A 21,267-nucleotide genomic window follows, 5' to 3' on the forward strand; every position below is an offset into this window, starting at 1 on the left:
TTTATGCGTTTTGGCCGTTCATTTACACGGCAACGGCGTTTTTGGAAGCGGAATACTGGTTTCAAAGTGCAAGTCTTTGAAAACGGTCTCTGTGTAAACAACAAAAACGTGAATCTGTAAAAACGATGACGTCCTGTACATGCGTATTACGTGTTAAATCTATAGTGTTTCATCGCCGTCTAATGGCTTGGCAGCAGAATACAGCGTTTTTAGTCATTTTCGCGGATCCGTGTGAACGGGGATCGTTTTGACAAACGTTTTGCATCTGTACGTGGAAAAAAACCTTATTTTTAAGCATATCGTTGTGTTGTAAACGTACCCTTAATTTGAGCCTGTGGGTCAGATAAAAACAGTGCTTTTATTTTTTTATAATAAAAATAATTCTTAATAATGCAGTTTCCTATAAGCTGTTTTATAAATTATTTTATAAAATACTTTTAAAATACCTTTTCACTAAAAAGTCATTCATTTTTGTGGGTCTGATTAAAACAAAAGTGGTTTTATTATATAGTTTAAATCACTTTTAATAAATGTATTTTCAAAAAAATTGTATTCTACAAAGTAGATGATTAGTTACTTTTTTGGCTCATTATTAAGAAGAAGAATTAAAATATTTCAAGCAACTGTAAAAAATGACCTCTCTTTTACTAAAAAGACAAAAGAAGCCAATAGGTCAGATAAAAACAAAATATACTGCATTTATTATATTTAAGTCAAAAATACACATAAAAATGGTTCAAGTTTAAAGGAAAATTAAAGACCTTTGTTGTGACAATGACATGGTCAAGTTACACAAATACAAACACAATTCACAACAACACGGCACAAACAAATTTCAATTGTTCAAGTTTTCAAGATGGAAATACATGTGCAATCGATTAATAAGCAGCCAACTAGTTAAAATCTTGATTTAAAAGCTTCAGACCACAACACAACTGCTTTATGGTAATACTAACCACACAACACAACACCTACACAGACAAACTGGCAAAGAGCGTTCATTAGAAAACTCTAGTTATGTGCTCACATTGTTTGGTTCAGAAAAATTATGTGCTATGCTTTCTGTTCCAGGCAGGCATTGCTTAAGACAGTTAACAGTGATACACCATTAAAATCAGTGCAAGTTAAGTAAATTATTTGTAACTTTAAACTGAATGCAACAAAACTAGACTAATGCCAAATTTAGTACAACTAGCTTTAGTGTTACAATATTGACCAACACTGGTCACATCAGGGCATCAATACCTCGCTTGTTATTGCCATTGATACTGAACAGCTAATATTTAATATTAGCTCTCTGGTCCCAATACTTAAAATCTCAAACTAAAATGTTAAAAGACATCAAAAAAGATATAAATTAAACCAGACCTTTAAAATGAGATTTAAACCTTCCAGACGTGGACCTTCTCAGCCACCACGCACCAATTGGCATGGTCCAAGTATGTGTGCAGAACATGGAGCTCATCAACGTGGTTTTGGATCAACTGCGTCAGTTCTCCTTCCCTGAATACATGGTAGTACCGCAGACAAGAGTCCTTCATCTGTTCGCTGCTCCGTCCATTCATCCCCTCAGTTTCCAGAAGAGACGCTGTGCTTTCCTGCCTTCGCAAGGGCTCTTGTAGGCTTGATTTTCCATCTACCTCCTCGTGTCCTTCAAGATTCGACTGATCCCTCTGGTAGGACACCAAGTCGGGCAGTGGAACTGAGGAACAGTCATGGACAAGCTCCACAGGAACAGTCTCATTTCCATTCCCAACACTTCTGTTGTTGATTTTATGGACCCGTTCGTGAGCGTCTGAGATGAAGACGTCTTCTTCTAGACTGGTTCTGGAAGAGGAAGAAAAGAGGCTGGACATCTGCCTGAAGAGGCCTCTACTACTAGCTCGTCGGCTTCTGCTTTCCGTCGCTTCATCGACAGGAGTTTGTAAACTGCTGGAAGAGGAGCGGGACATGGCCAGGCTTCCGAAGTCCAGCACAGAATCCAAAGATCTGGAGAAGAACCAAAGCCTAGGTTGTTTCTGCTGACTGGGGCTGATCAAGTCGCCCTCGTCCACCATGGAGGATGTGCTCTTCACTTTCCTGTGCTTGTCGCTTGAAGCGCTGTCGTCGCTGATGCTTTGGGTTCCGTTGACTCGCTGTCTGGTTCGGCCGAGTGCTCTGAGAGCAGGAGATAAAGGTGGATTGGGGTTCCAGGGAACGAAGATGTCCTGCTTTTCAAACTTGCGCCTCTTCTGCTCCATGGCCCAAACGTAAATCATGATCCGCCCTCCCACACGCAGGGTGCGAGCCATCTCTTTTATTGCTCGGATACGCCGTTCTTTGGTGGACATGTGGTGGATGACTAAGCAATTGAAAGAAATTGTGGTTATACTTTATTTTTGATGGTTCACTTTAGACATTTTACTAACCATAGGTAACTTTGCAATTAGAGTACTCTCATTAGAGTATTAGTAGACTGCTAGGTTAGGTTAGGTGTTAGTATTTGGGTTAGTAGAATAAGTTGACATGTACAGTAGTCAACATTTGAAGTGGATCAAAACCTTTCATCAAAGTTATACATGAATTTTGAACAATACCCATTCTTGTCTTAGGACAACTTTGATTAACTTTTTTGATCAACTTCAAATGTTGACTACTGTAGTTGCAAAGTTGCTTTCAGTTGGTAGAATATCTGTTGGGGAAGCATCATAATAGCATCAAAAGAGTTATTAAGCAGACAGTCTATTAATCTTGAAATCACTAGACTGTATTACCCTGGTAATCCAGAGTTCTCGCGAGAGCACAAGTTGAATTTGCTCAGTGTCGAGTAATGATGCTCATTAAATATGCCCCTCGATCTGAGCTGCACCAATCACATCGGGTTATCTGATATAGGCGGGCCAGAGGCGAGCTAAACAGATGACGACAGCGCTGTGAAGTCGAAGTCATCAGTAAACATTGCAAGATGGCTATGGATGAATACCAGTTGTTTGAAACGGCTTTGGCCACTACAATGAACGAGTTAGACTTGGCTTTTTATCTAAAACAGGAACAGAAGACGTCGCTCAAATCGTTATTTTGCAAGAAGGACGTTTTTGCTGTTTTGCCGACCGGATACGGTAAGAGTATAATAATCTACCAGTTAGCTCCGCTGGTAGCGAAGCGTATGGGGTTTATTGTTGTGATTGGTCGTAGTGTTATCCAATTGCGTGCAGTGAGATTTTCAAATGCATGCTTGGTGCCGCCCCTCGAGCTGGGCAATTTTCATTAGCCGACGCCAGACCATTATTCTTTTAGATTTAGGTCTGGATTTCCAGGCTAAGACTGTATATCAATGACTTATGAATATCATTTCGGTAACACTTTATTTCGATGGTCCACTTTAGACATTCTACTATAAGTAACTTTGCAACTACATGTCAACTAACTGTCATTAGAGTACCAGTAGACTGTCTGCTTAATATCTGCTAACTCTTTATTATGATGCTCCCTAACAGATATTCTACTGACTGGAAGTAACTTTGCAATTGTTAACTTATTCTACTAACCCAAACACTAACACCTAACAATCTACTAATAATCTAATGAGAGTTAGTTGACATATAGTTGCAAAGTTACTTATAGTAAAATGTCTAAAATGGACCATCGAAATAAAGTGTTACCGAAATGGTATTCATAAGTCATTGATATCCAGTCTAGTTATTTCAAGGAATAGCTTGCCCCAAAAATTACATTTTGTTATTTTGTATTTCTAAATGCTTTTGGCATATATGCAATACATTTTGTGAAACAATGTGTTATATAGTCGAGACATATATTTATGTCCTCTTTTTAAAAAAATTACTAATGTATAATTTAACTGTTGGGTTTTACAAAGTAGATAATTAATTGTAATGAAGATGATTAATAATAAAATAATAACAACAATATATTTTAATTAAACTAATAAAATATATATTTTTTAAATAATTATAAATAGTGAAAAGGGTCATTATTTGTCAGTTTTATTTAAAAAAACAAAAAATATATTGTTTCATTAAATCAATTCCGTCTTAAAATATAATTCAATTAATTTAAATTAATAATTTTATTATTATTATTATTATTATTATTATTATTATTATTATCATCATCATCATCATTATTTTGATAATTATTATAAATAGTGAAACGTAATTATTTCAGAGTTAATTTTCAATTAGATATCAATTTAAATATATAATTTACTGTAATTTATTATATAATATATAATTTATTATAATTCAGTGAGTCAATATTGTCTATTTACAAATTCAATAATAATAATAATAATAATAAGCAGCAATATTGTGTTTTCATCAAATGCAAGTCAAAATATAAATTTACTATAAAAAAGTTTTAAAAAAAAGGAGAAATAAAGTAATAGTGGTTTGGAACATTACAGTGACTAAATTATGATTTTTATTTTGGGTGAACTAACAATAAAAAAATAAATAAAAGATAGTGCCTCTATGAAGAACATATCTCTGAAAAATGTAAAACTGCAATCAATGCAGAAAGCCCAGTTCATAGCAGTGGGCTTTTTCGTGTGTTTAGAATGGGCTTTCAGAGTGTTTAAACCATTATGAGACTCTGATATCACCAATGGCCACATGAATCTTCTCTCTGGGGATTGAGAGAGGTTGCCAGGTGACCCAGCAGTAAAGCCTACAAACAAATACTCCCAGGCCTCTTCCAAGAACCACTGATCTCCTGTAGCCTAGTAACACCTCTTGTTTCCTCCACCTCATAAAGCTTAAATAAACCTATATAACTGCTCCATTTTGAGTTAATAGCAGCGTTACCAGCAGATTGAAATTAAATGGTTTGATCATGGAAATACTGGTCTGTTAATTTGGTTGTATCACATGAAATGTGCTCCTATGAACATACGTCCTCATCGATCATTATGCTAATGATCCCAGTTCAGATCTTATCAAGCTGTAATGTGCAGAAAATGTCTGCACTAGATGTTTCCCTTAAAGCAACATGAACTTTTACAGTTCCAGTACATTCTGCACTAAAATAAAACGGATCTGCATAAAAAAATTATTTTAATAAAATGTGACATTTATCAAATTAAGTTAGGAATGTAATAATTTTTACAATTACCAGACCTACTCTCGAACTGGGGTCTATGGCATAGGAGGCGAGCGTGCTAACAAGGACACTAAAGACCGCAGCCGCTAGCATCATTCGCTAGCGCGCCTCTTGAGGCCAGGGGAGTGAGGTTTACATGCACAGCTCTTACTGGCCTACGTACGTTACACTGGGATGGGAATTGAGAAACATCTTTAAAAGGAAAAAAATATGGAACTGAATGCTTCTCGCTGGTTGTACACAACAACAAAAATGTATTGAAGGTATTAAAGGGTTAGTTCACCCAAATATTTAAATTCATTTCTCATTTACTCACCTTCATGTCACTCCAAACCCATAAGACTTTTATTCGTTTTTAAAACAAAAATGAAGTTATTTTAATGAAATCTGGGAGATTTCTGTCCCTCCATTGACAGCTATGGAACTACTACTTTGACGCTTCAAAAAGTTCATAAAGAGACAGTAAAACTAATCCATATGAATTTAGTGGTTTAGTTAAAATTTTATGAAGAGACACGATCGATTTATATGATGAAACAAATTGAATTTAGGTTTTTATTTACATATAAACATTTATCAAGTCAAACATCAATTGTGGTAAACGGAAGCTCAAGCATGTTCACTTGACGCGCGACAACCAATGAGGTTCATTCTCGTGTTTCGCAGCACATTTGAGCTTCAGCAAGAACCAATGAGGTTCATTATCATGTTACGCAGCACGTTTGAGCTTCAGCAAGAACCAATGAGGTTCATTATCATGTTACGCAGCACGTTTGAGCTTCAGCAAGAACCAATGAGGTTCATTATCATGTTACGCAGCATGTTTGAGCTTCAGCAAGAACCAATGACGTTCATTATCATGTTACGCAGCACGTTTGAGCTTCAGCAAGAACCAATGAGGTTCATTCTCGTGTTTCGCAGCACGTTTGAGCTTCAGCAAGAACCAGTGAACTAAATCATTAAGTGGAATCAAAATCAGAACCTAAATGAATCCACCTGAATGTTTTAGGACATTTATCTTGATGCCTTACCTGCAATGGAGAGCACTGAGTCAAAACAGCCGTCTCTGTAGGGTAAACGCAGGCCATCGCTGAGCTGCACCTCGTGACCTTGACTCCATGCAGAGTCCACCAACGGACGACACACGTCACAGCCCAACTTGAAGATTTTCTCATTGATGTGCAGATATTTGCCATTTCCACATCCTGTAATAATTTTAAAAATAATCAGTGCATGTCATAAAATAAATCATAAAATAGTTCTTCATGGATGATTAACTGGGCTGTTTTTCCAGTGTCGTACTGTAATAACTTTGGTGCTCATTCATCCTTATTAAACTTTAATATGAATAATTGCATTTCCTTTCAAGCAACGGTGAAGTAAAAGCTGTTGACAAAGTCTCTGTGATATAACGGGCCATTACTCACACAGAGTTTTTTTTTTTTTTTAAGCAAAAGAATAAAGACAAGATTAAATGGGTTTCTTTTAGCAGTAGGAGTACAAATCATCAGATAAAACGTGACAACGGTCGTTTACAAAGCAACAAAATGCTTCTGAGAGTTTTAGTTCTCATTTAGAAAATAAAGATCAAACATGAAGCCTTACCGATGTCAGCCACGATGCTGCCGGGCTCCTGCTCTAACAGGAACTGTTTGACCTTGGGCCAAGCTTTGTAGCGGCTGTCGTTGAAGTAGGGTGCGATCCTCTCGTACACGCTGTGAACATGGTCTCTCTCCAGCTGGCTGGCAGCCTCGTCCATGCTGCTCTCTATTAAACCCCACCAAGCATCTTCACCACTTAGCCAGACAGAGACAGAAACAGGGAGGGAGGAGAAGAGACACATAATCAGACCTAAATATTGAGCCACCCTGGGTTTAATGGTTTAGTTCTGCAGCTAAAAAAAAAAAAAAAAAAAGAAAAAAAAAAAAGAATCCAATATGCCACTTTGATTGGTTGCTTCTATACAGCAGCACAATCTTATATTTATATATACCTGGGTGAACAACATGAAAACTGTCAAGAATTGCTATATTTCACCAGAAAGAAAGAAAGAAAGAAAGAAAGAAAGAAAGAAAGAAAGAAAGAAAGAAAGAAAGAAAGAAAGAAAGAAAGAAAGAAAGAAAGAAAGAAAGAAAGAAAGAAAGAAAGAAAGAAAGAAAGAAAGAAAGAAAGAAAGAAAGAAAGAAAGAAAGAAAGAAAGAAAGAAAGAAAGAAAGAAAGAAAGAAAGAAAGAACAAAAAACAACCCTATTTATAAGGCCATAACGATTTTATTCTTTTTGCATTGAGATAAATAGCTTAATCTCATTATAAAAATTAAATTCTAAATGTAAAACAAATTATAATGTATTTGTTACCATTTCAATTATAAATGCAAAAAACAGGAAATGGAACACTGGAAAAACAGCCCAGTGAATCATCCATGAGGAACTATAAGGAAGGAAGGATGGATGGATGGATGAAAGGATGGATGGACGGACGGATGGACGGATGGATGGATAAGGAAGGATGGATGGATGGATGGATGGATGGATGGATGGATGGATGAAAGGATGGATGGACGGACGAAAGGATGGATGGATGAAAGGATGGATGGACGGACGGACGGACGGAAGGATGGATGGATGGACGGATGGACGGATGGATGGATGGATGGATGAAAGGATGGATGGACGGACGAAAGGATGGATGGATGAAAGGATGGATGGACGGACGGACGGACGGAAGGATGGATGGATGGACGGACGGACGGACGGACGGACGGAAGGATGGAAGGATGGAAGGATGGATGGATGGCAGGATGGACGGACGGACGGATGGGCGGACGGACGGACGGAAGGATGGATGGATGGATGGATGGATGGATGGATGGCAGGATGGAAGGATGGATGGATGGCAGGATGGACGGACGGATGGACGGACGGACGGAAGGATGGATGGATGGATGGATGGATGGCAGGATGGAAGGATGGATGGACGGACGGACGGACGGAAGGATGGATGGATGGATGGATGGATGGATGGATGGATGGCAGGATGGACGGACGGACGGATGGGCGGACGGACGGACGGAAGGATGGATGGATGGATGGATGGATGGATGGATGGATGGATGGATGGCAGGATGGAAGGATGGATGGATGGCAGGATGGACGGACGGATGGACGGACGGACGGACGGAAGGATGGATGGATGGATGGATGGATGGATGGATGGATGCAGGATGGATGGATGGATGGATGGAAGGATGGATGGATGCAGGATGGAAGGATGGATGGATGTGGTTTTCTGATTTTGATACCAAGCAAGAGTCTGTGAAATGTGGCTGATACTGAAATGTTTCTGATTAATTCTTTATTTTCCTCCTTTTCAGGTAAAATGGTTTTGTAAATTGTTGCCCTTCTGCCACTTCTTCACAGCAGCACATCTGTTACCACATATCCAGCACAACAGCATCATGCTTCACAATCAACACACGGCTGTTCATCATTTCCCCACCTCCAAACACACACTACACCTCCCTCAACAAGGACCTCACAAACAAAGCTTTGAAGAAGAAACAGTCAGAGATTTCTGTGCTTCGGTCATATCCCGTAATTGAAATGCAGAGTGGACGCCTCTTTTCAAACCGCGCTGCCACCTCTGATCTGTTTACAAAGCCTTGACTGTCATATAACCGATACTCCTGAAACTAAACGCATCAGCTTTTCAGGTTTTGTTTATTCATTTATTGTCAAGTATGTGACATATGGCATCAGATGAATTTGAAAAAGGGATGTGCTCAGCTGTAAAAGTAGACTAATTGCCTTTGAGAAGTGAAGTAATGGACCAATAAAAGAACATTTCGAAGCAAATCCACATTCAATGCTGATCTACACTCCTGCATTTCAATAGGCAAGGTTCAGTCAATAATCACATGGTCCGGCCAGTAAATTGATGAGACCTTCATGTGGGCCGCCAGAAGGGTTAGGACATGTCTGCAAAGAACGAATTAAGGTTTTTATCCCATTTTCACAATTACAAAAATGACCAGAACCTATAAATGGTGGTTTCTGATTGTGTAACAAAGCCATTGTGAATAAGTAATTCACCTTTTGAGATACTTTAACGAAAAAATTATTATCTTGTTATTATAATGCCTCAGTGGTTTGGTGTAGTCTGATGAGTGTTATGTAAAAACACAAAGGCTCTTCGGTTGAATCACAAACTGCCCTAAAGGGGAAACTCCACTGCTGAAATCACAGATGAGCCATAAGAGACAACACAGCAGCATGTGGGCTGATCGTATGTGTGTGCGATTTGACAACAAGGTGTGTGATTTGCTGACTGAAATAAGGAAATTAAAACAGAAATGGAAGAAAAATTAGCAAGCAAGAAGATGGTTATTTTTGGAAGTGTCTTGGCTTGCATAATGTATCTTTTAAAGCCATTATAAATTCACAATGCAATTTCGTAATGCATGTTGTGAACTTATTTCCTCCGGTGCGCAGCCGGAGAGGCCTCAAGTCAGGCTAACATCACAAGTTCCTCATAATTTCATCATTCAAAGCGAGAAAAATCGAGTGCAACTCACAGAACCATCAAGACTTTCTCCTGAGACTGCATCCGGACACTCGGCCAACGGCATTGCATGTATTGTACATTTAACTAACTAAACAGAGGTTTAGCAGAAGCTGTAGACCCCTTTGTTAAAAAAGGTGTTTTGAAATAAATAAAACTGATGGTTCTTTCAGGTAAAATGACTCTTTTTATAGCTTCATTCACCTCTTCTGTTCCAGTTTCATTCACTTTCACTTTTCCATATCCAATGTATGCGTGATTTGTGTGTATGTGTTTGTTTAGATTAGTTATGTGTTCGGGATTTAGTTAATAAAACTTGTGTAAATTCACACAAGTGTTGATTCTGGTCCCTGCTAGTAAATCAACTTCAATTTGATGATATGATCACAGCTACATGCTAAGAAAGAGTTATTTTTCCGTGGTCACGAAAAATATCCTTTATGAAAGTTAATAGACGGTCGATTAATCTGTTTTTAATCTGATTAATCTGATTAATCGATTGATCAATTAATCTGTTCGCTGGACGAACAGATTAATTGAGCCAATTTAAATTAATTTAGCCTTTTGAGCTAATTTGCTACACAAAATGTTCCCTATTATGCTTTTTCGGATATTACCTGTCATGTAATGTGTAATATAGCGGTTTGTTAATGTCAAAATCTGCCAAGTTAAAAAAAATATATAAATGCTGAGGAAGCTCCTGAACAGAAATAAAGATATGGTAATGAGCGTTTCATTTCCGAGACGTGCAGTAAGCGTTAGACCAATCACAACAGACTGGCCAATCAGAGCAGAGCAGGCTCTCAGAAAGGAGGAGTTTGAAGAGACCGAATCCTTGACTGAACCGTTTCAGTCACTGTGAGAAAAGAGGTGATGCTGCAGTGTATATAATTAATAAATTAAAGTGTTTTTTTGACCTTGGATGCATCTAAACCTATTGTAGGAGATGTCCAAAAACACAATTAGGAGCCTTTAAAATAGCATAATAGGGGCACTTTAATAGAGAGCCCTTTTAGAAATGAAACAATAACTCAAAATAGATTCTCTCTCCATGGCAAAATATCCGCACGACAGTTGTTTTCTGAGCAGTCATTTTAGACTTGCGCTGCCTCTCTGGCCTTGAGAGTCTTGTCAACAAGCAAGCAATATTAAAGGTCGTCCAGCACACGCTGCATCAAATAAAGAGATAGCCGACGCCGACCTTAAATGTCACCTAACTGAAAGATGTCAACTAGTGTCGCTCCAACACACCTTTGGAAAATATCAAACCTCCATCAAGGCAAAACCGTTTCCGTGACTTTCTCAAGCCCTTCCGTTTTGAGCATTATGATTTCACCTCTCTTAGGACCCTGCACCGTTGAGCACTCTGAGGGTCCCTCATTACGAGACTATTTTAAGATCACACCCGCTGACAGAAGGATGGGAGAGGAGCGTTACAGCGTCATCACCTCGCACAGACGAGACTTAGATTGGATCCGATTGTCCCTTCAATTCATTAAAATGCTCAGCTCGACAGGCCTTGTTTAAGCAGCTGCAAGGGGGATGTTTTCAGCATACTGAACAGCAGCATCTAAATTTAGAAACAGGCAATACCCGCCTGACCACTATTCTCTTACAGAGAAACAGCGGGTCTGGCTCATGGAATGAACGATAAAGAGTTTTATTGTTCAGTAATATATCCGCTGATAGATTTACTACTCCATGCAAGTTTCCCATAACTGATGATTTAGAACTTAAAAGGCTCTGTCAAGATAAATCGAAGCATTGCTTATTCTTATAAGATAAGAACGCAGTAGTATGTTTTTAATATACAGCAGTGTAGTACGCCTATAGATACTAGCCTGAGTATGCATGTCAAGCCTGAGTAAGATGTCAGGAGCTGAACATGACGAGGCTGAATGCAGCAATATTTCCCAACTGTTCAAAATAAAAATGCTAAATAGAGTGGCCATCTGTCCGGTTTTAGGTCGCACAGTCTGGTTTTAAAATACCATGTCCTTCTACCGGCACACCTTGAGTCGGACACTCATTTGTCCTCATAAGATCATCACTATTTAATACTTTATTCAATGGTGTATAATTAATCAATTAAATTTAAAACATAGACCAGGTTTAAGCTAATATATGTGACGTACATTTTAGGCACAATATCGTCAAAATTGAGTGTTTTGCTCCAAAATAGTTTCAAACGGAGTCAGAGCAAAATGTTTGCATCTCTGATCAACACAGTTGTGCTTCATTGCTAAAATGATTCAGTCAATGATTCAATGACCCAATCATAAAGATATTCACTTGCTTCGTTCCTGAATGAATCAGCTCAGCTGTTTTGAAACAATCGGTTGAATTAATCATTCCCTGCGTGCTGCGTCTCAGTGTCCATACTGTCTATCCTAAACAGTATGTGAGATTAAAATAAGTGTGTCCCAAAGCATAGCATGTTGAAAAGAGTATGCCAGAAGTACCCGGATGGGCATTTCCGGTGGATTTTCAAAGTGTGGATCCGTTCTCACTATAACAGCTAATGTTGCCCACAACCCATTGCGCTTTGGGGGAGGATTTGGTTCAGAACTACAAACACGAGTAAAAAGTGTTCAGAAAACTACAAAACATGCCAGATATGCGAGAACAATGGTTAAGTAGAGAGGTTTAGATAATGGGGTTTGAGTGACTAATAATCAACATTTAAGCTGATAAAAAAATATTTATTTAATGTTATCCGTGTTATATTTCAACTGCAACAACAACGTGAACTTTTATAAAGATCCGTTTGGCCAATAACTTTTAAATGATTTCAGCATGAAAGACCCGGGACAGCAGATCAACGTGCTTCTGCATTTCTCTCTAATACAGTAGGAAATTTTATTAAATGGAGGATTTTATCTTTGACAAGATGATTGACAGGTCAGTTTACGTGACAGGATGCCTGTAACTAAGCGACAGAGAGCAACCGTTAAAGACGCTATTTTATGACATGATAGTATGTCCCAAAGCTTGTCTACTCTTCTGCTACACACTCTTTTCTTCACAAAAAGAGTACATACTTTTACGGCGTAGTATAAGTCGGTGAATTGAGACGCAGCAAATGAATTAATGATTCAATTATTAAGAAAGTGACTTGTTGCCTACTGGCGGTTTTAGTTTAATATTTAAATTATAATAAATATTCTAATTGCATTTATTTATTTATAATTAATTTTAATAAAAAATAAAAAAATTAATATCATGTTATATTTTTAAGTAAGTGGTGTAAAAATTACTCCGCGCAAAATGAACCATTGTGTTATGTTTGGTGTGTTGCGGACCGGGTACCGTGGTCCGCTCTGTGCCAGAAAGTCCTGTGCCACTTTTTAGTCCCAGTCCACCCCTGCATATATATAACATGTACAGCAATCACCAAATGTACATGATGTCATCAGTATTCTCAAAAGTGCTTGATTAACATATATATAAGTGTGTGAGTGTGTGTGTGTGTGTGTGGCCTGGTAAACCCTATTATGGGGACAAAATGTCCCCACAAAGCGAAATCCTTCTCCTTGTGGGGAAATGTTTTGGTCCCCATGAGGAAAACAGCTTATAAATCATACTAAGTGATGTTTTTTGAAAATTTAAAAACTCAGCAAGTTTTCTGTGATGGGTAGGTTTAGTGTAAGGGGATATAATATACAGTTTCTACAGTATAAAAATCATTACGTCTATGGAAAGTCCCCATAAAACATGAAAACAAAACATGAGTGTGTGTTATGCGAGTGATGCACATATGTTTATACAACACACATGCGCACATATTAATGTACATGACCTCAGTTAAATAACTGGAAATCAGGTACTTGATAATTTATTCATTCATTCATGTTTGGGAATCATTATGAAATGGACACATCATCATGTTGATTCCTGACGAACCTGTATGACTAAAGTTTAAACGCCAACAGAAGAGCTTCTTCAGAAAGGTAATTTTCAGGGATAAGGGATAACAATCAATGCATTTGTTCCAGTCGAAAGTTTTAACCAATGTTATATTTGCAACGCAAGAATCAGAGCCGTACATTCTATGAATCAAACCTACCTTTCCCCTCTCAAGGCTGCAGTCGCAGAGACATCAAAACCGACGGGAGGCTGTTCCTGTAATTCGCCACATATTATTCACGTGAAAATAAAACACATGGATAAAACATCGACACCCCACACAGACTGTGTGCAACCGACCGGCTCAGGGTGCACACTGAGGATGTGTTAATAAATACATGCTCACTACACTCGACCCCTAATCTGGAGTGATGTCCGGTTCGCGAACAAATAGGAAATTCATATGAACCGGTTCTTTTGAATGATTCGGTTGAACCGATTCTCAAATGAATACATCTCTTACATGAAAAGTTCCTGATTTTTCGGGAAGTTACTGAATAAAGTGTGAATAAAATGGTTGACTGACTAAGTGGTTAATGCAAATTTTGTTACAATATTACTCAAAAAGGTTGGAAAAACACTTTTCAAAACCAAACTGGAGCGCACAGATAGCCTACTAAACTAAAAGCTAAACTCCAGTCAAAAACTTAAATCATACACAGAAGCATTTAACTCTAAATGTCACTTGTGAGAATTCCGGGAACATTGTGATTAATCAAACGAATTGAATTATTTCAACAAACCAAACGAATCGACTCGTTTAAATGAATCGAATATCGCTATGTACTACTAGACGGATGAGGGAATTTAATGAGAGCGCAGGGAACACAGGACGAGTGCGCGGCGTAATATCCCCCACTCCGATTGGTTAGCACAGTCACATGACCCCAACACAACAATACACACAGTGACACATGGCAAACGATTGAGGCTAAGCAGGATTTTCATTTACTTAAGGATGATTCAGACTTTTACTACAGTGTGTTATGCGAGACAAAAGACAAGTGGTGTAAATAAATAACAGTTAAACAGCTAAAAAAAAACTAACTGTGATTTGCAGGCTACATATTAAAAGTTGTAAAATATTAGATAGATGGATGGATGGATGGATGGATGGATGGATGGATGGATGGATGGATGGATGGATGGATGGATGGATAGATAGATAGATAGATAGATAGATAGATAGATAGATAGATAGATAGATAGATAGATAGATAGATAGATAGATAGATAGATAGATAGATAAACTGCCAGTGTGTAAATGGCCGTTAAGAGCCTTTGCTTAAACCAACACTGAATTGTTTGTCTTATTTACTTAATTCTCAGTTGCAGTTGGCAGCGAGTAGAGTTCTTCTTACATAGTGTGGGTGTATAAATGCATGCAAATGACAGTCCTGCACAAAGCTGTTATAATTGTACAAAAAGGCTTCATGTTGCTAAGTTAAATGCAGTCTAATAGATTTCCAGTTTTAAAGTACCGGTAAATGCCACACAGCAGCTGGTAAGCAGACGGTGGGTGCATGAAAAACAATATTTGTTACCTCTTACAAAAACATGTTCTGAAACTGTTTGCTTTTAACCAAATGCTCAAAAAACTTGAAATGATATGTAAGCAGACTTACAGAGCAACGAAAAGGTATGAAAGCATAAGGTTTATATCATTTGCATTTGACAAGATGATTTCGGATTGAAACAGGTTTAGCCTAATAAGAATTTACACCATGGACAGTGGCCTAAGTTTCAGTGGCCGAACAACTCAGTACTTGTAGATTCTGTTTGACCTTATGATGTATGTCTTCATTTATTTGAATTGCCTCAATCAATATATATATATATATTTTTAATCTGGATCTTCTGGACATATGTTCGCGCGTCACATCACACACAGCACGCCAGTTCTCTTTTGCTTCTTTTGGCGCTTGAATGATGCCAAATAAATGATTGGCTGATCATAAATTTGGTTTACATGTGTACCATCCTTGGTCGGTCGCTCTCTCTCACTTCGCCGAACCCAGAGAGCGTGATCTTATACTGTAAGGCCGTTCACGCCATGATGAAGATATAGTTCTTAAAATCTTTATAAGTTTAAAAGAATAGCAGAGTCCACACCACAACTATAACGATAACCGGCACAGTTATCGTTATAGGATTATTACTTTAAACTTATAAAGATTTTAAGAACTATATCTTCATGTGCCGCACAGAGGATACCGTTGGAATCACCTTCAGAACGACTTTATCCAGCTTATGAATGATAAAACCATCGACAACCAATCAGAATTCATCCTGCTTTAAAGAGCTCGAGCATTTTAAGACAGACGACAAAACTGCAGCACGTGCTTATAATAAACTAAACGTTATCTTGTGTTGGTGTAGACGCTAATATAGTTATGGTTATGTTATCCTTAAAGACGTTAATCACAATTAATTGATTCCATTGCCAGCCATAGTTTTGCATCTGAGTTGAAATCTAAAAGTACTCTAAGGAAAAAATTATAACTATATATTTACCAGATCATATTTTACCAAATATACTTATAAAAAAATGTCACAGTATGAAAAAAAAACATTTACATGAAATATATAGCCATTGTATTTTAGAAAGATGATTCCGCAAAAGGGACTTGTAATATTTTGAGGTCAGTGGCATACAAGTTTTTAAAAGCCATCCCTAAATGAACACTACATTACCAATAAACAAATACGCAAGTTATTTATACAGAATATTTTATTGGTTCAGCAGACTGAAAAACTGATTTTGGTGGTGGGGGAAGAATCTTCAATTGTTTCCCAACACGGCCAATATTAAAACCAATGCTCTGTACCATCTCCTCCCTGTTTCAAACACTGATAAAATCAATACTGGGCTGTAAAATGTAACAAATACATGAATTTAACATCAGACCAGTGTTTCTTTTATCTGCAGAGGCACATTTGCACATGCACAACCATATGCACACAAGAATTACACAAATGAGTAGGGTTAAAAAAAGGAAAGGATAAAATGACGAACAAATAATAAAAAAAGGGACCTACAAAATGGTTATTCATGTAGCACAGTACAGAATGATATACAGAAGACACACAGGACACTTACAGTACTGCTAAAAGTTGTTCAGATTTTTTTTTTCCTTTACTTGGACAGATCAGCTGGTGCAATATATTTAAAGCTGGAGGTAAAAGCTATACAAGTTGCCTCCCTAACCTTGGGTGGGTGTGGGGGGGTGTGGGGGGGGGAGTAAGAGCCCAAAAACTATTTACACTTTCTCATAAGATTAAGATCACATGGTCGGCACACATAGCAATGGAAAACGAACCACAAGGCATGGTGGATAGGTGGGGCAGAAGCATACGGCAGAAAAAGACGGCAAAATACAGCTGAAGCAGATGCATGGCTCCAAAGTCCAAACTTTCCACAAGTTCACTCCTCTTTTTGGGACTTTTTCCTTAAGTATAGCAATCTCCAATCAATCTTGTGTTTTGTGTCTGTAAGCACTCATCTTCTGTCCCTTCTTCCAACCTTCCGTCGCACCTATAAAACATGTAATTATTAGTACATATTCTCAACAGTTTCAATGTTTCTGAACAATGAAATCCCATGACATTTATGGTCATTCATGATTACTAGAAACACATTTCTGGAGCATATTTCTACATGGAAATAATACAGTTAAATAGTAATACATTTCAAGATTTCTGACCAATTAATTTATATGACCAAGTTATTCATGATAAATATCAGATTTTTTATTTATTTTAATTTTCATACAGATTTATGGAGTGGATTTCTATGCGGAATTTATATATTTAAACAATTATTAAATTTCTGGTACGAATCTCCAGTCTCCAAACCGAAGATCTTCCTAAGAAGATCATCCAAAGTGTTTTAAGGATAGACTTTTAAGATGTTTTTCTTCCTTGCCTAGATACCGAAATGTTTTTAAATCAGCTAATTGGGCTTTCCATGACTGTGGGAATTCAAGCGAAAGGAAACTCACTTTAGGTGAGTCCATTGACTCATCTTCTTCCTCTTCACTCTGTTGGGCTGTGTCCATCTCCTCTTCAGACTCCTCTTCCTGGTTGGCGGCAGCTTTTGATCTCCCACCACTGAAACAGATTATATGAGTCGAATGAAAACCATGAAACAGACCTAGACACACATGTAGACTGAGCTTTTAGCAACAGGGGTCTGTGTACCTGGCTTTCCTAGCTGCTGTCTGTGACTTTGGAGGTCGCCCTCTCCTTTTCTGAGGTGTGGATTCCACAGAATCGCTGGCGGCCTCTGATACCTCCGCTCTGTGGAAAAAATACATTTTAAACATATGTGTTAAAAAAGGGTTTGTGGGTATTCAGGAAGTTCCAGTAGCAGTTTTTCCTACATTATCCATAGTACAGACTCAATTTGGTATGCAGTTCATGAATATTATTTAGGACTTTGACAGTGGCAGGGTGAGTTAATGCAAATATCTAATCAGAAAATCACATGGCAGCAAATCAATGCATTTAGGCATGTAGATAGTCAAGACGATCTGCTGAAGTTCAAACTGAGCCTCAGAATGAGGAGGAAACGTGATTTAAGTGACTTTTAAAAGTGGCATTGTTGTCTAAGTATTTCAGAAACTGCTGATCCACTAGGATTTTCACGCACAACCATCTCTAGGGTTTGCAGAGAATGGCCAGAAAAAGAGGAAATGTCCAGTGAGCGGCAGTGTGTGAAAATGCTTTGTTGATGCCAGAGGTCAGAGGAGAATGGCTAGACTGGTTCGAGCTGATAGAAAGGAAACAGTTATTCAAATAAGCACTCATTACAACCGTGCCGAGGTCTGCCAAAGACTCCTGTCATCTGAGAACAGGAAACTGAGGCTACAATTCACACAGCCCACCAAAATTGGACAATAGAAGATTGAAAAAAAATTGCTTGGTCTAATTAGTCTAAATTTTAAGCTAGGTGTACCTAATAAAGTGGCCACACACATATCCATATCCACACATATATACATACATAATATATATATATATATATATATATACATACATAATATATATATATATATTATATATATATGTGTGTGTGTGTGTGTGTGTGTGTGTGTGTGTGTGTGTGTGTGTGTGTGTGTGTGTGTGTGTGTGTGTGTGTGTGTGTGTGTGTGTGTGTGTGTGTGTGTGTGTGTGTGTGTGTGTGTGGATATATACATATATAACACACTTCAGCCTGTGCAACATTGAAATAAATATCAGTAAATAATGGTAACCTAAATAATATAAGAAAATTGACTAAATAAATAAATAAATACATTTGTTTTATATTTCCCCACAAAGATAAATGCGTCATCATAAATAGCACTCTGAGAGAGACTTGGGACACCAGCAGGACAGATACCATCTTTTGTCTAATATCTTCATGTTTTATGACTCCATTTTTCTTCATTCTCCCAAAGTTCCAAAGCAAATGACACTTGTTGTAAAAGGTATGAAGAGTTAATTTTATCTTCCGCAGGTGAGAGACATTTAAGCTATAGCCTATTTGATGTGCTGCCAGAGAAAGCTAAACTAAATTACAGGGGTGTGATATGTGCTACACAAATAAACATTATGTGCCTTACCAAACAAGCACAAACTGTTAAATAGAATTTGATGTACAAGTAAAGGCCCATTCACACCAAGAGCAATAACTATAAAGATACCTATATTAGCGTCCACAACAGCGGACGATATTGTTCTGTTTATTCTAAGCGTGTGCTGGTCTGTCACTTCCTCGAGCTTGTAACAGCAGGATGGATTCTGAATGGCTGTCAATGTTTTTATCATTCATCAGCTGGATAAAATCGTTCTGAAAGTAATTTCAACGATATCGTTTCTCTGTGCCATTATTGTTATAGATGTGGTGTGAACTCTGCTATTCTTTAATACTGAGAATGATTTTTAGAACTATATCTTAATCGTTATCGTTCTAGGTGTGAACGGGCCTTTTTCTACTTGAAATTCGTGGAAAATTGCCAGATCGCAAAACAGAATACAAAGCCGACAAATGGCTTAAATGTATGGGCTCATGTGCCTCTCTCATTCAGAACGAATCCAAATGTTTCCATGGTCGCAACCTCTACTTTCTTTTGCAAACAAAGCTTTGTGCTTCCCTCGTGTTGTAATATATTCACGTAAAACAGCATTAACATACAAAAAAAAAGGTGTTTTGTCGTACCATCGCTAGTTGCTTTGCAACATTCATGGAGCAACCAATAAAAACTTCCAATATTAGGTTGAAGTCTATATAAACCTTTAAGTCTCATCAAAATTCTTCATGTCTTCTCCCGATGTTCCAAAGCCACTGACACTTGATTGTCATATACAGTATATATGATAAATGATAATAATAATAATAATAATAATAATAATATGATGATGAAGAAGTGCATACAGGCAGCCACTCACCTTGGTTTCCGTCCTCGTCTGCCTTTGGGCTTCACCTCCATATTCTCACTGCCTGCGTCCTCCTCTTCCTCCTCCTCTTCCTCTTGCTGCTCTTCCTCATTCTCCTCATCTACAGGTGGAGCAGCCTTCCTGCGACCCCTCCTGCCCTTGCTGGGTGTCTCGTCCTTTGCGGCTGCTGATTTGGGCGGCCGTCCTCGCCGCCCCTTCTTGGGTGGGCTGTTCTGTTCGTCTTCGGTCTCCATGGTCGGCTCTGCCATGCTGGTGTCCTCGCCCCACTGGTCCTCAGCATCATCAGTGCTCGTGTTGGCTGCTTTCTTCCGGCCCCGCTTGGGTTTGGACTCCTGGCCCTTGTCGTCTTGGCTGGCTGCAGCGCCTCGCTTGCGCCCCCTGCTGGGCTTTTCTGTCTCAGACGGGCTCTTCATTGAAATGTCTTCATTCTCACTGTGGTCCACTTCAGCCGAGTCCAGTCTGGGGTGAGAAAAGAAATGCACATGCAGTGCGAGACAAGTTACTCTTTGAATTTTTTTTATAAATCTCGTTAAAGGCCATGAAGCTACTAATTGAAGAATGTGAAGAAACCAATAATAAAAGACTCCAAGAATGACAAACTTCAAAGCATTTCTCATCAGTTAGTCTTGGTCACATTATAAAGACAGCTGCGAGTTTGGCCATTGTAAATCTAGAGGGATGGCATGAGTCATCTCAATGCCATTGAACAGTACATCCCCAGAGTGCTCTTTCAGTGTAGCACAGGTAAAAGGAAACAGCAATTATTGTGCCTTCGTGACGCAGACACATAAAACACTCCATTCAAAAGAATCTCAATGACACCTATTCAATAACCCACTGACTTGGAGACAGCCACCGCACACCTACCTTTCCTGCTTTCACTCGTGTGGATGCTGAAAGGCGGTATGATTACAAAGCACTGTGACCTCAATAGAGCTTGTTTAGTCCACAGCAGGATGTTAATACCACAGCCAGACTTTGCAGTATGACAATTTGTGTTAATAACATAAAATGGATTCAGATGAGGTTTGAGATCAAACTGCAGACAGCTCAGTGTTTACAACAATATTACAGTTTTAAGAGAGGGAGTGTGTCAAATGTTATTTATAACGCTTGTGTATTTATGCACACCACCATTGGTTTTACAGGACATCTGGATCAAATTTATGCTACTGAACAGATCATGCAACAAATATGTCGTTTTTAGGGATGTGCTAAACTACACATTTTCAAAATCACCAGTTAGATGGGTTGTTTCTTGCAT

General features: G+C 38.3%; 2 protein-coding genes and 1 long non-coding RNA gene across 4 annotated transcripts in view; 1 reads left to right on the forward strand and 2 right to left on the reverse strand.

Moving 5' to 3' along the window:
* Positions 1–21,267, forward strand: part of LOC309505970 — a 293,235-nt gene that overhangs the window by 229,786 nt on the left and 42,182 nt on the right. The gene's annotated exons all lie outside the window — the stretch shown is intronic.
* On the reverse strand, positions 674–13,941 carry trmt9b (tRNA methyltransferase 9B). The gene is made up of 4 exons (XM_082179359.1): positions 13,723–13,941; positions 6,703–6,893; positions 6,129–6,302; positions 674–2,341 (listed from the first exon to the last, which is right to left on the reverse strand). Exons 2-4 carry the CDS (start codon positions 6,854–6,856, stop codon positions 1,383–1,385), a joined length of 1,287 nt encoding a protein of 428 aa, XP_082035485.1. The 5' UTR covers positions 6,857–6,893; positions 13,723–13,941; the 3' UTR covers positions 674–1,382.
* The window catches only part of pds5b (PDS5 cohesin associated factor B), a 53,448-nt gene continuing 48,456 nt past the window's right edge, over positions 16,276–21,267 (reverse strand). For both annotated transcript variants that reach the window (XM_082179462.1, XM_082179463.1), the window contains exons 31-34: positions 19,995–20,462; positions 17,763–17,861; positions 17,564–17,672; positions 16,276–17,097 (exon numbers count right to left, since the gene is read on the reverse strand). In XM_082179462.1, coding sequence (XP_082035588.1) covers positions 17,062–17,097; positions 17,564–17,672; positions 17,763–17,861; positions 19,995–20,462 — 712 coding nt within the window. In that variant the 3' untranslated portion in view covers positions 16,276–17,061. The remainder of the gene's footprint in view (positions 17,098–17,563; positions 17,673–17,762; positions 17,862–19,994; positions 20,463–21,267) is intronic.

Source organism: Leuciscus leuciscus (genome assembly GCF_965113295.1).
Source record: "Leuciscus leuciscus genome assembly, chromosome: 9".
Lineage (NCBI taxonomy): Eukaryota > Metazoa > Chordata > Actinopteri > Cypriniformes > Leuciscidae > Leuciscus > Leuciscus leuciscus.

Bases quoted from the DNA above. Each gene is read 5' to 3' on its own strand.
- trmt9b (XM_082179359.1), bottom strand. From the start codon at position 6,856: ATGGACGAGGCTGCCAGCCAGCTGGAGAGAGACCATGTTCACAGCGTG. The intron at 6,303-6,702 runs GTAAGGCTTCAT...AAATTATTACAG, and splicing joins CAGCATCGTGGCTGACATCG to GATGTGGAAATGGCAAATAT. The intron at 2,342-6,128 runs GTAAGGCATCAA...TCAATTGCTTAG, and splicing joins CTCAGTGCTCTCCATTGCAG to TCATCCACCACATGTCCACC.